Here is a 12,861-nt window from a genome sequence, read left to right as displayed (position 1 = left end):
ATATATATATATATATATATATATATACATACATATACACATATATATATGTGTGTATATGTATGTATGTATATATATATATATATATATATATATATATATATATACATACATACATATACACATATATATATATATGTGTATATGTATGTATGTATATATATATATATATATATACATACATACATATACACATATATATATATGTGTATATGTATATACATATATATATATATATATATATATATATATATATATATATATATATATATATATATATATATATATATATATATATATATATATGCCTTTTTTCTGCATACCGTTATTTAATATGTAGGATAAAATTCTACGGAAGCGTAGAGCTGCCACCCACACTAAATAAAATTAGAGTGATATTACCTCATAACATCTTAACTTGATTTTTCTAACAAAAAATGTTCACGCTCATACAATGTGTTATCACGTTTGTACAATACGTTATGTTCTTACAGTATACTATTTTGTATAATATAAATATCACATTTGTACAATATAATATTGACATTGCAAGAACATGATATTATGATGTACAAATGTGAACTTTTTATTGTAAATACACGATAGTATATTGTAAGATTGTGATAATATGTTGCACAAATGTGAAAGTTATACTGTTGTACAAATAAAGTTAAGATGTTATAACGTAATATCACTCTAATTTTATTTTGGCGTGGGTGGCAGCTCTACGTTTCCGTAGAATTCAAAGTGAACATTACAATTTACTGTATTTTTCATTTTGGCAAACCAGCTCTCAGTAATGCTTCTAAATGTAGCATTTAAAACATACATTTACATCTTAGTTTACAAAAAACATGCTTGCTCTTGTGTTTTTGTTTTAAATACATGAATTCCTGTTTGTTCCAACTGTCGTCATCTTCTTTGCAAATTGCTTGGGTAACTTTAGACGTGGTAGACTGCCTGAGTAAATCAATAATTTAGGAACTGTGAAACTTTCAGATGGTTTATTTTAGTTGCTGTTGCACAAGCAGCAGGTGTTTCCAGCTTGGAGCACGTCCATTTAAAAAATGTCCAAAAGACGATGGGTGGAATTCAAGATCTCGCAGACTATAAGCTGTTCAGCGCCCGTTAGCCAAAGACGCAGACAGTCCTCTCCTGCTGCTGCTGCTGATCCCGGTAGGTTACCAAACAGGAAATTAACAAGATGAATAGAATATTTTCTGGCTATTTATTTTGTGGGGCCAGTATTTTAGAAAACTTACATGTAGAAGACATTCAACATGCTTCTGTGTATAAAATTAAGAGCAAGAATTTGGTATCATTTGTGGGTTGATGACTACATTTTCAATTAAATAGTTTTTACCATTCATGAGTCCAAGTGGAAATCCACTAAATATGTGAATGAGCAATCAAATACAAAAAAGAAATGGGAAATTGCAATATTTCCTTTATTGTGCTGAGGCAATGTGTTCTTTTTAAAGACGCACCCACCACCTCCGAATTTTAGATATGTAAAAGATACAAAACACCGCATTAAAAAAAAAAACTTCCATATTTTCGGAAGTCTCCTGACACAAGTTTTAATTGCAATCAAAGTCTCAGATTATCGCTCATAAAATTATGAATGTAGTTTTATTAACACACTGTAGGAGTAACTTTGTCTTATTTGTAGTTGGTTAGAAATAATCCTGACCATCAGGGGCGGTTCTATGAGGGGTCCAGGGTGGGCCAGTGCCCCCTGGGTTCCCCTTGCTGATGGCAGATTCTAAACAATAATTTGGGATTTTTTGGGGATATTTAAGCCTAATGCAAGATATTGAACCAAAGCATGTGAAAAAATGTATCTGAAGTTGAAACGAGATGCAGAAACAACTACGTTGACATTGTCACTGAGATATATAACTACGATATCAAAGTATTTTTTGCAAAATCATTAGATTTTTAAACTTATTGAAAAACTGTTGTATCTAAAGAAGTAACTGAACAGCTGTTATTATATTTAATTACTCACTAACATTTGAAATGCTTAAAGGCAATGTTTGTAACGTTTTCTTACAATGGCGCCCCTCTAATTGAACCTGACCCCCCTCTAATGTTGTCTAGAACCTCCCCTGCTGACCATCATTTTGTTTATAACTCCCATCTGTCTTAGTAATCGGTGCTAGTTACTCATGTTACCTGCACTCTTATATTCAACCGAGAGAGCTCAAATGTTTCCTCTTTGGGGAAGAACGTAGAACAAAGTCCAGTCAGGTGTCTTTCTGTAAAATATGAGGCAATATTCAATTCAGTTCAATTCAAAAATACTTTATTAGTCCCAGAGGGAAATTGATTGCTGTAGTAGCTCAGAATAATAATAATAATCAAGTCGTCAAAGAGTTATTGTATATTACAATGGCTGTTGGCAGCAAGGATCTCTAGTAGCGGTCAGTGTTGCAGCGAAACTGAAGAAGCCTCTGACTGAAGACACTCTTCCGTTGTCGGACAGTCTTGTGAAGAGAATGCTCAGGGTTGTCCATCATTTTCTTGATTCTCTGGAGAATCCTCCTTTGCATTATCTCCTCCAGTGGTTCCACAGTCGTCCCCAGAACAGCACCAGCCTTTGTTATTAAGCTGTTGAGCCTTTTCAGGTCCCTGCTTCTGATGCTACTACCCCAACAGACGATGGCTGAAGAGATTACACTCTCAACAACAGACTTGTAGAAGATGTGCAGCATCTTGCTACAGACATTGAAGGACTTAAGCGTCCTAAAGAAGTGCAGTCTGCTGTGTCCCTTCTTGTAAACGGCGTCGCTGTTCTTTATCCAGTCCAGTCTGTTGTCCAGGTGAACTCCAAGGTATTTGTATTCCTCAACCATCTCCACTTCTTCTCCCATGATGGAAACAGTGTTTGACTCCACCCTGTTTCTTCTGAAGTCTAAAATCTTCTCCTTTGTTTTGTTCACGTTCAAGGTCAGATGATTGTTTCCACACCATGCCACAAAGCGCTCCACCAGCTCTCTGTACTCAGCTTCCTGTCCATCTCTGATACACCCGACAACGGCTGAGTCATCTGAGTATTTCTGTAGATGACAGGTCTCTGATTTGTACTGGAAGTCTGAGGTGTACAGGGTGAAAAGGAATGGTGAGAGTACAGTCCCCTGTGGTGCTCCAATGTTACTGATCGCCTGGTTTGATGTGCAGTTCTTCAGTCTCTCAAACTGTGGTCTGTTTATCAGGTAGTCTTTAATCCAGGCGATAGTTGAGGCCCCCACCTGTGTCTTCTGGAGTTTCTGGCAAAGTACATCAGGCTGAATTGTGTTAAATGCACTGGAGAAGTCAAAGAACATGACCCTCACAGTGCTGCCTGCTTTGTCCAGATGACAGTGGGTTGGTTGAAGCAGCTGGATGATGGCATCTTCAACTCCAACTCCATGGCGATAAGCAAACTGCAGCGGGTCCTGACATGTTCTAGTTTGCTTATTCAGGTGGACCAACAGGAGTCTCTCCAGGACATTCATGATGTGGGATGTCAGGGCAACCGGTCTGTAGTCGTCATTGACTGATGGGCGAGTTTTCTTTGGAATTGGAACAAGGCAGGATGTCTTCCACAGGACTGGAACCTTCTCCTGGGCCAGGCTGAGGTTGAAGAGGTTCTGCAGAATCCCACAGAGCTGCTCTGCACAGGCCTTCGGGTCTTTGTTGGCCTATGGCAGGTCTTTATGAGCAGGAAACATCTTTAAAATGAAAAAGCTTAGAATTGCAATGAAAACTCAACTGGGACAGCTCTGGCAACCTCTCTTCCCATTACCATAGAAACTGGGCAGATTAAAAATCATTCAGACTTCAGATATTACAGGAAAATGTATTAAATTAGCTTTCAAATCTGTTTATGATATTGTTACCAAACTGCCTGTATGTCGATGCCTTGAGTGATTTTTCCATGCACAGTTATATATTTGTTTCCCAGTCTTAAGTCTGAGGAAAGGGTATTTCCACAACTGCAACGCAAAGCGAGCTGGAAAGCCTCGAGAGGGTGGCCAAGTTATCGTCTTAATCAGCGAACAGTGATGCTGGTTGCAGTGAAGATGAAAGGAACCAAGATGATAAATGGGTAGAAAAAGATGTGGAAATTGTGATTGCAGAGATGATGACAGAAAGAACAAATGTTTTCAGAAAGAACAAACATTTACAGAGCTGAGGATGTACCATTTGATGTTAATAGAGTAGAATAGAATAGAATAGAATAGATTAGAATAACCACTTTATTGTTCCTTAGTGGAAAATGTTGGTATCACTGCAGCAATTACATTTACAAAAAGGAGAGTAAAAAATAGAGTAAGTAAGATTAAAGAGCAAACAAAACAAACAAAAAAAAAACATTTGCAGAAATGCTTAAAATATTTAAAATATTGAATATATACACACTTTAAGAAATTAAATAAAAAAATATCTGATAGACATTCTCCTTTTTAAAATAGATTAATTTAAACATTAGATAAAACAATAAAAAAAGTTAATAGCTCAAATTTGTTATAAAAATATTTTTTTGTAGAATCTAAACTAGGTGGGTTCAAAGGTCTAAAATAATGTGGCCATTGTTGTTGTTATTATTATTATTATTTTGATCTTTTTATTTTTATAAACGTAACTCACAGGTTTGTGCTATGGAAGTGGAAAAAGGTGACATTTCCGGCAGCAAGTGAAGCCGACACCAATGAAATGCCAGGTGGGCGCGGCTTCGTGTGCACATACACTACGTCATCACAGTTGGGTCTCATGTTTACGTGGAAAACATGGCGGCGGACTACAATCAAGATAGGCAGTGATTTCGAGCCAAGCCGAACGAGACACGCTTCAGTCTTCAGCTCTGAGACTTTTGTCGCAGACGTTTCGTATGACGTTCTGTCCCCCTTGTTTCTGCCACAGAGACAGCGGAAATGGAAGACGAGGAGAGGCAAAAGAAGCTCGAGGCCGGCAAAGCTAAGGTATGATTTTAAACATTACCACTTCTGCTCTAAACTTGTAACAGTTAGCTGTCGAGAGCTTGTTTCCTGCGTTTATTATGTCTGTCAGCTGTTTTTAACCCCCCTCCCCTTCATTCACCCCTCTCAGCTGTCATGCGCCCTGCTTTGACAGCTGAGGAGGGGGGCTAGCAATGCTACTGCTAACCATGGTTTCTTTGTCATGCTGCATTATAAACATTTCTCATATGTGCTTTCCTCTGCCTGGCGTGTAGGCAGGCGATGCTAGGTTAAACAGCCACAGCTCGAGCCGTCGCATCGTTATTTAGGGCTTATAAGCGCCGCCTAAAGCGACTCTGACAGGCTGGTGTAACTGGATTTACAGGGCATATCCTCACTAGCAGGAAAAGAGGCACCGCATCACATTCTTGACGTTACCTTGACCTTAACAGCAAGGATTACGGACAAACATGTCAGAGTAACGCACATTTTCTTAAGGGACTGCAACTCGTTTATACAAAAAGAATGAACTGTTTAACATCTTATGTCGGTGACTAAATCTGGAGTTCCTCAGGTCAATAGGACAGATACATTTCATGTCAGCTGTATAATTTGATGCATCTTTATTACACAAATAAATAAAATGTGGTTTTCAAGATGTGGCTGAGTCAAAAAGTGTGTCACAGCCTTGTGATCACAGCTTGCATAGCATATCTCAACCTATAAGATTACAAAATTGTTGCTCTTGTATTTTGAGAATTTAGATGTTGAATTATCTGTTAGATGCCCCTACGATCCTACTGAGGAATGACTATTTCAGATAATGATTGAATGATCTACTATTATACTATAGACTTACGCGTCTTTGGGTGTCTAGAAAAGCGATATATAAGTTCAAATAAATGCATTATTATTATTATTATTATTTTAGACGGGAAAAAAACAAGGGTTTCCATTCTGATGCTGCAGGGAATGCTCTTCAGAGGTTTTCTTAGCCCAGTTTCAGATCATATAAAAGACCATCTCCTCAGCTGTTATTTTTGGAAGTATAAAGGCTCCTCATTGCTTCAGGCTGGTATGGCTGCTGCTTTTCTGGCACCGTGTTATGCCACCATGTCCTCACATGCAGCAAAATAAATAAATAAATAAATCCAGGGCAATATTACTTTGATAATAGTTTATAATAATTATGAGGCCTTGAAGGTTTAGCTTGAATGAAAGAAGAATATGATGAGGGCGGTCTTTTTTTAAACTAATCAAAATGATGTTGCAACACTTGATTTGAGTGATACTTAGTGGGTACAAAATGACATTTTCAGTGCAACGTTTGTGCCTTTCTCTTACAATCAGTAGCAAAGACGATGGGAGGATTGCTTTGAGTGAAATGAATGATGAAGAGTGAGCTGTCAGTCATCTGTTGTTCAGCACCAGGCAAGAGCATTCTGAATCTCACCAGACAAAAGCAAAGTAAAATCTGTGCGCAGGCATTGCTAGACTATTGTTTCCAGTTACGCATTTGTCTTGTAGTCTTTTATGTTTTCTTTGAAAGCTACAGAAATATTGACAAGTGTGCCACTATCGGATAAGTTATTTAATTCATTCAATAACAATTAATTCTTCAATTATACATGAATTAAATTGCAATTTCAAATGGTTTGTTAAACTGTCCATCACACTGGTATGTTTAGCAGCTAATAATCCTTCCAACTAGAGCTGGGCGATGAATCAAAAATGTATCGTTGTCTGTAGGGCTGGGACGACAATCAGTAAATCAATTGATCGTACGATCGATGAAAATGAACTCAATAATTTTCCAGCCTAAATATATCGAGGTTAAGAAATGTTCAACTCTATTATTATTATTATTATTTATCATATTGTTGAAGTGCAGTTTTGGTTGTTGACACTGGATATAGGTCACTGAGTGATGCATCTTTGTGTAGGTTGGCGACATTCATGTTCCTGTAAGAAGCAGTACAACCTCGAGTCATGTGATAACATTCCATTCCATTTTATTTATAAAGCACATTTTCACATGGCCGAGGCCAACCAAAGTGCTGTACAGTAAAAGCATAAAATCAACCCACGGGAAGAAGTAATAAAAAGTAGTACAGTAACTACTATAAAAACAATAAAAATAAAAAAACATCGTAAAATGGCAACTAGGCTGAAGTAGAAGCTAAGGAATAAAAATGAGCCTTCAGACGTGATTTAAAATCAGAGGGGGGGGGGGGGGGGGCATTCTCACTGCTAGGGGGAGTTGGTTCCAGAGACGAGGCGCACAGATTGAGAACGCTCGCTCTCCTCACATCCTCACCCGAACACTTGGGACCTGTAACAGGCGGTGGTCTGCTGATTGAAGAATTCGACCAGGTACGTAAGGCTGAACCAGCTGAGTCAAGTAGAGAGGCGCATAAAGATAGAGTGACTTAAAACCGAGAAGTAAAATTTTAAACTAAATGCGGTAGCGCACCGGAAGCCAGTGCAGCTGGGTCAGAACAGGAGTAATTCCAGCCTGGCACCGTGGGTTTGATTCCAGCTCCTGCCAGGGGTATTCTGCTGTTGTGTCCTTGGGCAAGACACTTCACCCAACTTGCCTGTGTTGGTGGTGGTCAGAGGGGCCGATGGTGCCAAATGGCAGCCTCGCCTCTGTCAGACCACCCCAGGGCGGCTGTGGCTACAAAGTAGCTTACCATCACTAGCAGTGTCTGAATGTGACAGTGCACAAAAGCGTCTTTGTGTCCTAAACAAGCGCTATATAAGTTTGATGATGATGATGATTATTATTATTACTGAGCTAGGTTCTGTTGAAGGTTTCTTCCTTTTAAAAGAAAGTTTTCCTCTCCACTGTCGCTACATGCTTACTTAGCACAAGGATTCCTGGAAAGTTACTGACACAGGTCAATGACTCGATTCAGTCTGCTGGGTTTTCTTACACAGGAATATTTAACTAATCGGCATAATGAACTGAACTCAATGCACCGAAAAGTCAGTTCAGTTGGAATGTTTACTTTCTAAAAGTGCCTCGAGACGACTCTTGTTGTGATTTGGTGCCATATAAATAAACTGAACTGAACAAACTCAAAGCAGCAGAAAAGTAGGGTGTGTTGAGGTTCACGGAGTCAGAAAAGGTCCGTTCTATTATCAGGCTCACCTGGAGAACAGGTGATCTTCTTAACGTGGACCTGGATAGTTAATCTCTCCAGTGGAGGAGCCCTGCAAGTCTCTGAGAGAACAAAGGACTAACCGGTACAGATTATGCAGCTCATTAATTGGCTTAATAGACACTGTGGTTGTAGAAGTAGTAGAAGTGGTTATTGTATGCAGTGGGAACACCAAATAAATGTTAATCTTTTATCAATATTTGTTGTTTTAAATGAGAATCGAAGGGATAGTAAGTAGTTTTGATGGTGTAGCGGGTGCCCACTATACCTGCACAAGGGCAAAACCCAAAGATGGAGAATTAAGTCCCACACAGCAGTTTTCAGTTGGAGGCATTTGTTGCGAGAACTGAAAGAGAAACGATTCTAGTATAATATGATGTTTCTGTTGCGCATACCACGAAGAGCACAAGTAATGCATTCATATCATAGCAAACAGGAAAACGTGGATTTAATAGCATGAAGTGATCTTTCTGTTTCGATGCTCAACACTTCTTTTGAGGAATCTGTTGGTACAGAGAAAGGCATTTGAGTTTTGTTCAGCATAAATAATAATAATACACTCAGACAAGCTATGTTTAGTTAAACTTTTGTTGTCAAAATGCAGCAGCCAGCTCTTGTTTCTGAATGACTCACCACAGATAAAAATATGAAGGACGTGTGTTTATAAGATTAAAAATGGAGCAGCACAAGAAGAGTCTGCGTTTGTTTTGTTTTTCTCCTGCGGGGAGATCAATCTGGTGAAATGCGTTAATCTTTTTGGTTTGATCTCACAATAAGGTCAAATTTATGTAAAGACACTCGGCTGTTTCCGGGGCGACGGCAGAGTGTAGCTGTGCTGCTTTTGTCAAGTTCCATGCCGGATGAATTACCTAGTCATGCTCTGATCCTTCAGTTTTAATTGTTGCATAATCTTTGCAGACAGATTTTGTTATGTTAATTATTAGATTATTATTAGATTATTAGAACACAGCTTGTTGTCTTGCACAGGAGGATACTTTATAGCTTTGTAGTGCATTTAGGTGCAGTATTTTTCATGGTTCCTTTTGTTGGTGTGGTGTCTTTTGAGTTCAGATGAACTCTTATTGGTTGTTTTGCATAAATGTGCTGTGTGAATTCAGGCCTAGTCCACACGTAGCCGGGTTTTTAAAAAAAGCGAATATCCGCCCCTCCAAAAACTTGCATCCACACCACCTCGTTTAAAAAAAAACTGTCCACATGTACCCGGATAAATACGTTGTTAAGGACATGCCAGACCTGTAGGCGGCAGTACTTCCCCCGTTCTTAACCTCGTCCTTCGTCTGTGGTCTTCCGCAAGGAGCAGTAATTCCGCTTGCAAAAACAAACAAGCAAAAAGCGCTTGGACAATTGATAAAGCGAGCGCAGCTCTGAGGGCTTCCATGCTGTCGGCTAGTGTAAACACAGGTCACACACGTGATGTCAGCATTTTTTTTGTCGCGGAAAGTGACGTTGCGGACCTTAAAACTCCGGTTTTGTCTGTCCACACGCAGACACTCAAAACGGAGAAAACGCAGATCTTCACTTTGGCCGGAGTTTTTAAAAAGATCCGTTTTCGTGTGAAAAAACTCCGTTTTCGTGTGGATGACAGGCCAAAACGTAGAAAAATATCTACGCTTTGGCAGAGCCCCGGCTACGTGTGGACAGGGCCTTAGAATCAGGTGTTGCAAAGCACGCAGCTGTTGTTGTTGCATTGGTTTATTGTAACAGGAATGTGTGTGTGTGTGTGTGTGTGTGTAGTAGACGATTGTTCGACTCTTTAGCTTCCTGATGTTGACTCGAGTGCAGCTGATGCTCCATCAGCAGATAGGATGAGGGACTCTCCTCTGCAAGAGTGAACTGTTTGTGTAATTGGTCATTACTATTTTAAGTGTGTCCCACAGGAGCTAGCTAGTAGTTAGCCTACAGAGCTTCATGATGTTACTAAAAACCACATGCTTTTTCCTGGGGAACAAGTTCTTGTCAGTTTGGTAATCAATTGATTTATTGGGGGGGGGGGATCTCTACAGCGTGTTTTATAGGGGGGGGGGTCAGAGGTCAGAGTGATTCCATGTTTTGATTAAAGTCTTAACGATGTCCCCATAAAAAAAAAATAGCAGCATTTTGTAGGTGTGGCGCTGGAATTTCAGTCATGGCGCAGTGCCATGATAAAGTCTATATAAGGGACACGCTGGACAATAAAGGTATCTGAACATATCTATCTCATTGTAGAGTATCTTGTCCTATCTCACGTATCGTATCATATTGTTTCTTATCATATCTCATTGTACCGTATCTTACCCTATCTTTCCAAATATTTCTGTATCTTTTCAATCTAACTGTATCTTTTTGTATCTTTTGGCATATTATCGTATCTTTCTGTATTTTTTTTGTATCTTTCTGTATTTTTGTATCTTTTTGTAACTTACAGTATCTTACTTTATCATACCATATTTTAGCATATCTTGTCGTATCTTATTGCATAGCATCACATCTTCCAAACCTGGTCTAACTCAGTATACTTGATATTCTTTATTTTGATAGTCAGGCACTATCAGATGAAGAGATATGCAGATAAGATCTATGTGAAATCCCTCTGTAGATGCTTTTCGAAAGCAGATGGTGGTCCACCTACGTAGTTTGTGTTTTTGCAGATGGCAGTACAGCTACACAGGCCTCATTTCTCCATATGGTCAGCCAATGGCCCACTCTGCCCTGCCAAATAGGGCAGCTTGCTGTGATAAGCAGCTAAGGAAGTGGTAAAACCCGGGGTGATTCCTCCTGGCAGGTCCACTGGTGCTCATGATTGTGTCAGAGCTCCTATAGCTAGTGAAGCTGTAAGATTATCAGTAACACATTTATCATTCTGTTGGCTGGTTAAAGATTCAGATAAGTGGGTATATTTGGATGAAGGATGGGTCATATGAGGATATGTGGAGGCTTGGATCAAGAGTCCTTCAAATGTTTGAGCTTTGAAGGTGGGAACATGGCTATGACGCACAGCTGTTGATTTATTTAAATGAATTCAAGTTGACCAACTTATCAGTTTGATTGATCCTCCTTTATGGACCTGCTTCCACAAATACCTGCAACTTGATTTGTAAACTGTTCCACAACTGAAGCGTAAGACGTTATATGTTGTGGTCGATGGGTTTGTTTCCACTGGCTACAAAGCGACGCGTCTTGTAACCGTCCCAGAAGTGTAAGTGTCGCATCGCTCCACTAAATTTATGCTTAGATTTTTTTGTGCACTACACTTCCAGAATGCTTCAAACAATGGAGCAGTGTAAAACATCCAGAAACTTTCAAAATAAAACACGTTGTTACCTGTAAAAACTTTGTTTCCAAGGTAAAAAGAACAGAAACCAAACGACAGATCTTTTATATATATCATGCCATCTCTTTACCTGCCAAAATCACACGTGATCTGGGAATTCTCCGGTGTTTTCGTGACCTCTCGAGACATGCAGTGTTAAACGCATTTGCTGCCTGTTGGGGTCTGAAACGTTCCCATTGGGATGGGACACACCGTTGAGCTCGTCATTAGTTTGCATTTCCTGAATGACCGCAGCACGTCTGTTTACAGAAGGATGTTGGTAGTTACGTTTTAACCTTTCAGATCTGGAAAATGAAACAACCATGCAGGTTGTTTATCTTTTTTATTTTGAGTGCACTTTCCGCTGATGCTGCGTTTTATTTGGCACACGTTCCCGCCTGAACTACTATTAACCACCTGCCCCCTGAAGAAGCACACAACAGCAAAGCAGCTGCCTCTTAAGGTGTGCAGTCATCTGTGATGTCTGTCATACGGTACGTTGGCATTTCGCAGACAGGTGATAGAGCATTAGGGCGGTATCCTTGGCAACAGCATATCTGAAAAAGATCAGTGGCAGATGGTCCACCTGCTTGTCCTGCTGTCAGCGTGCTCAGGTGACTCTCCTTCTAATTTACTGACGTTCAGGTATAATGGGTGCCAGGTGTACTAATCGTACAGGCTGTGATGTCAGCATTTCCATGATGATGGTGCAAAAGCAGAAAATAGATCAGTACATTCTTTGTAAGTGGGATTTCTAACACTGTGGAAATTTATTTTAAAACACTCTGTCTCAAATGCTAAAACCGAAATTTTCTCTTCATTCTGCAGAAAACTATTTTTTAGGTTCATAATTGTGATTGTAAAACATTTTAAGTTCACTGAGAAAAACACTAAAGAAAGACAAAATTGTAATTTATACAATTTTTGGGGGGTTTTTTGTCTACAGAAACGTGAAAATAATGAGTGAGCATCATAGCTAGTGGCCGATTTTGGACATCAGGACATCTGATGACTATGAAGTCAATGTGCTGGTTTGTTTGTTTGTTTGTTTGTTTGTTTGTGTAAATATTTAAAGTGACGAATCACGATGTGTATTTTCCCTGGTGATCGGGAGCAGTACATACCTAAATTGGCCATTAGGGTCAAAAATCCCTGGGAGCGTAACCTTCAACAAAATGACAACCACATCAGACTCCCTTCATTACTGGTAAAGAGGCAAGTGTGTAAAACAACATTTATAATTGACGAAAGTTTTGTAACCGTTTGTTACAAAACAGTAAATGCATTTTGTCCTCATGGGCTCCCATAGAAGAAAACATGGCGACGCCCAAAGGCTTAGACCTGCTCCCATGTATTTTAGAGCTGGTTTCTATGGTTATATGTTACAAAGCTGCCAACATTTTCAACAACTGGGCATCTTTTAATTAATTTTCAATATTTTACA

The 12,861-nt window shown here is 39.2% G+C and overlaps 1 protein-coding gene across 7 annotated transcripts in view; it reads left to right on the top strand.

The window, feature by feature from the left end:
* Positions 1 to 4,753: 4,753 nt before the first annotated feature.
* The window catches only part of akap9 (A kinase (PRKA) anchor protein 9), a 74,434-nt gene continuing 66,326 nt past the window's right edge, over positions 4,754 to 12,861 (top strand). For all 7 annotated transcript variants that reach the window (XM_015973622.3, XM_015973620.3, XM_054745138.2 and 4 more), the window contains exon 1: positions 4,754 to 4,967. In XM_015973622.3, coding sequence (XP_015829108.3) covers positions 4,920 to 4,967 — 48 coding nt within the window. In that variant the 5' untranslated portion in view covers positions 4,754 to 4,919. The remainder of the gene's footprint in view (positions 4,968 to 12,861) is intronic.

Source organism: Nothobranchius furzeri, chromosome 19 (assembly GCF_043380555.1).
Source record: "Nothobranchius furzeri strain GRZ-AD chromosome 19, NfurGRZ-RIMD1, whole genome shotgun sequence".
In the NCBI taxonomy this organism is placed as follows: Eukaryota; Metazoa; Chordata; class Actinopteri; order Cyprinodontiformes; family Nothobranchiidae; genus Nothobranchius; species Nothobranchius furzeri.
The sequence above is the reverse complement of the archived record's forward strand: the minus strand, read 5'-3'. Positions and strand labels throughout refer to the sequence as shown.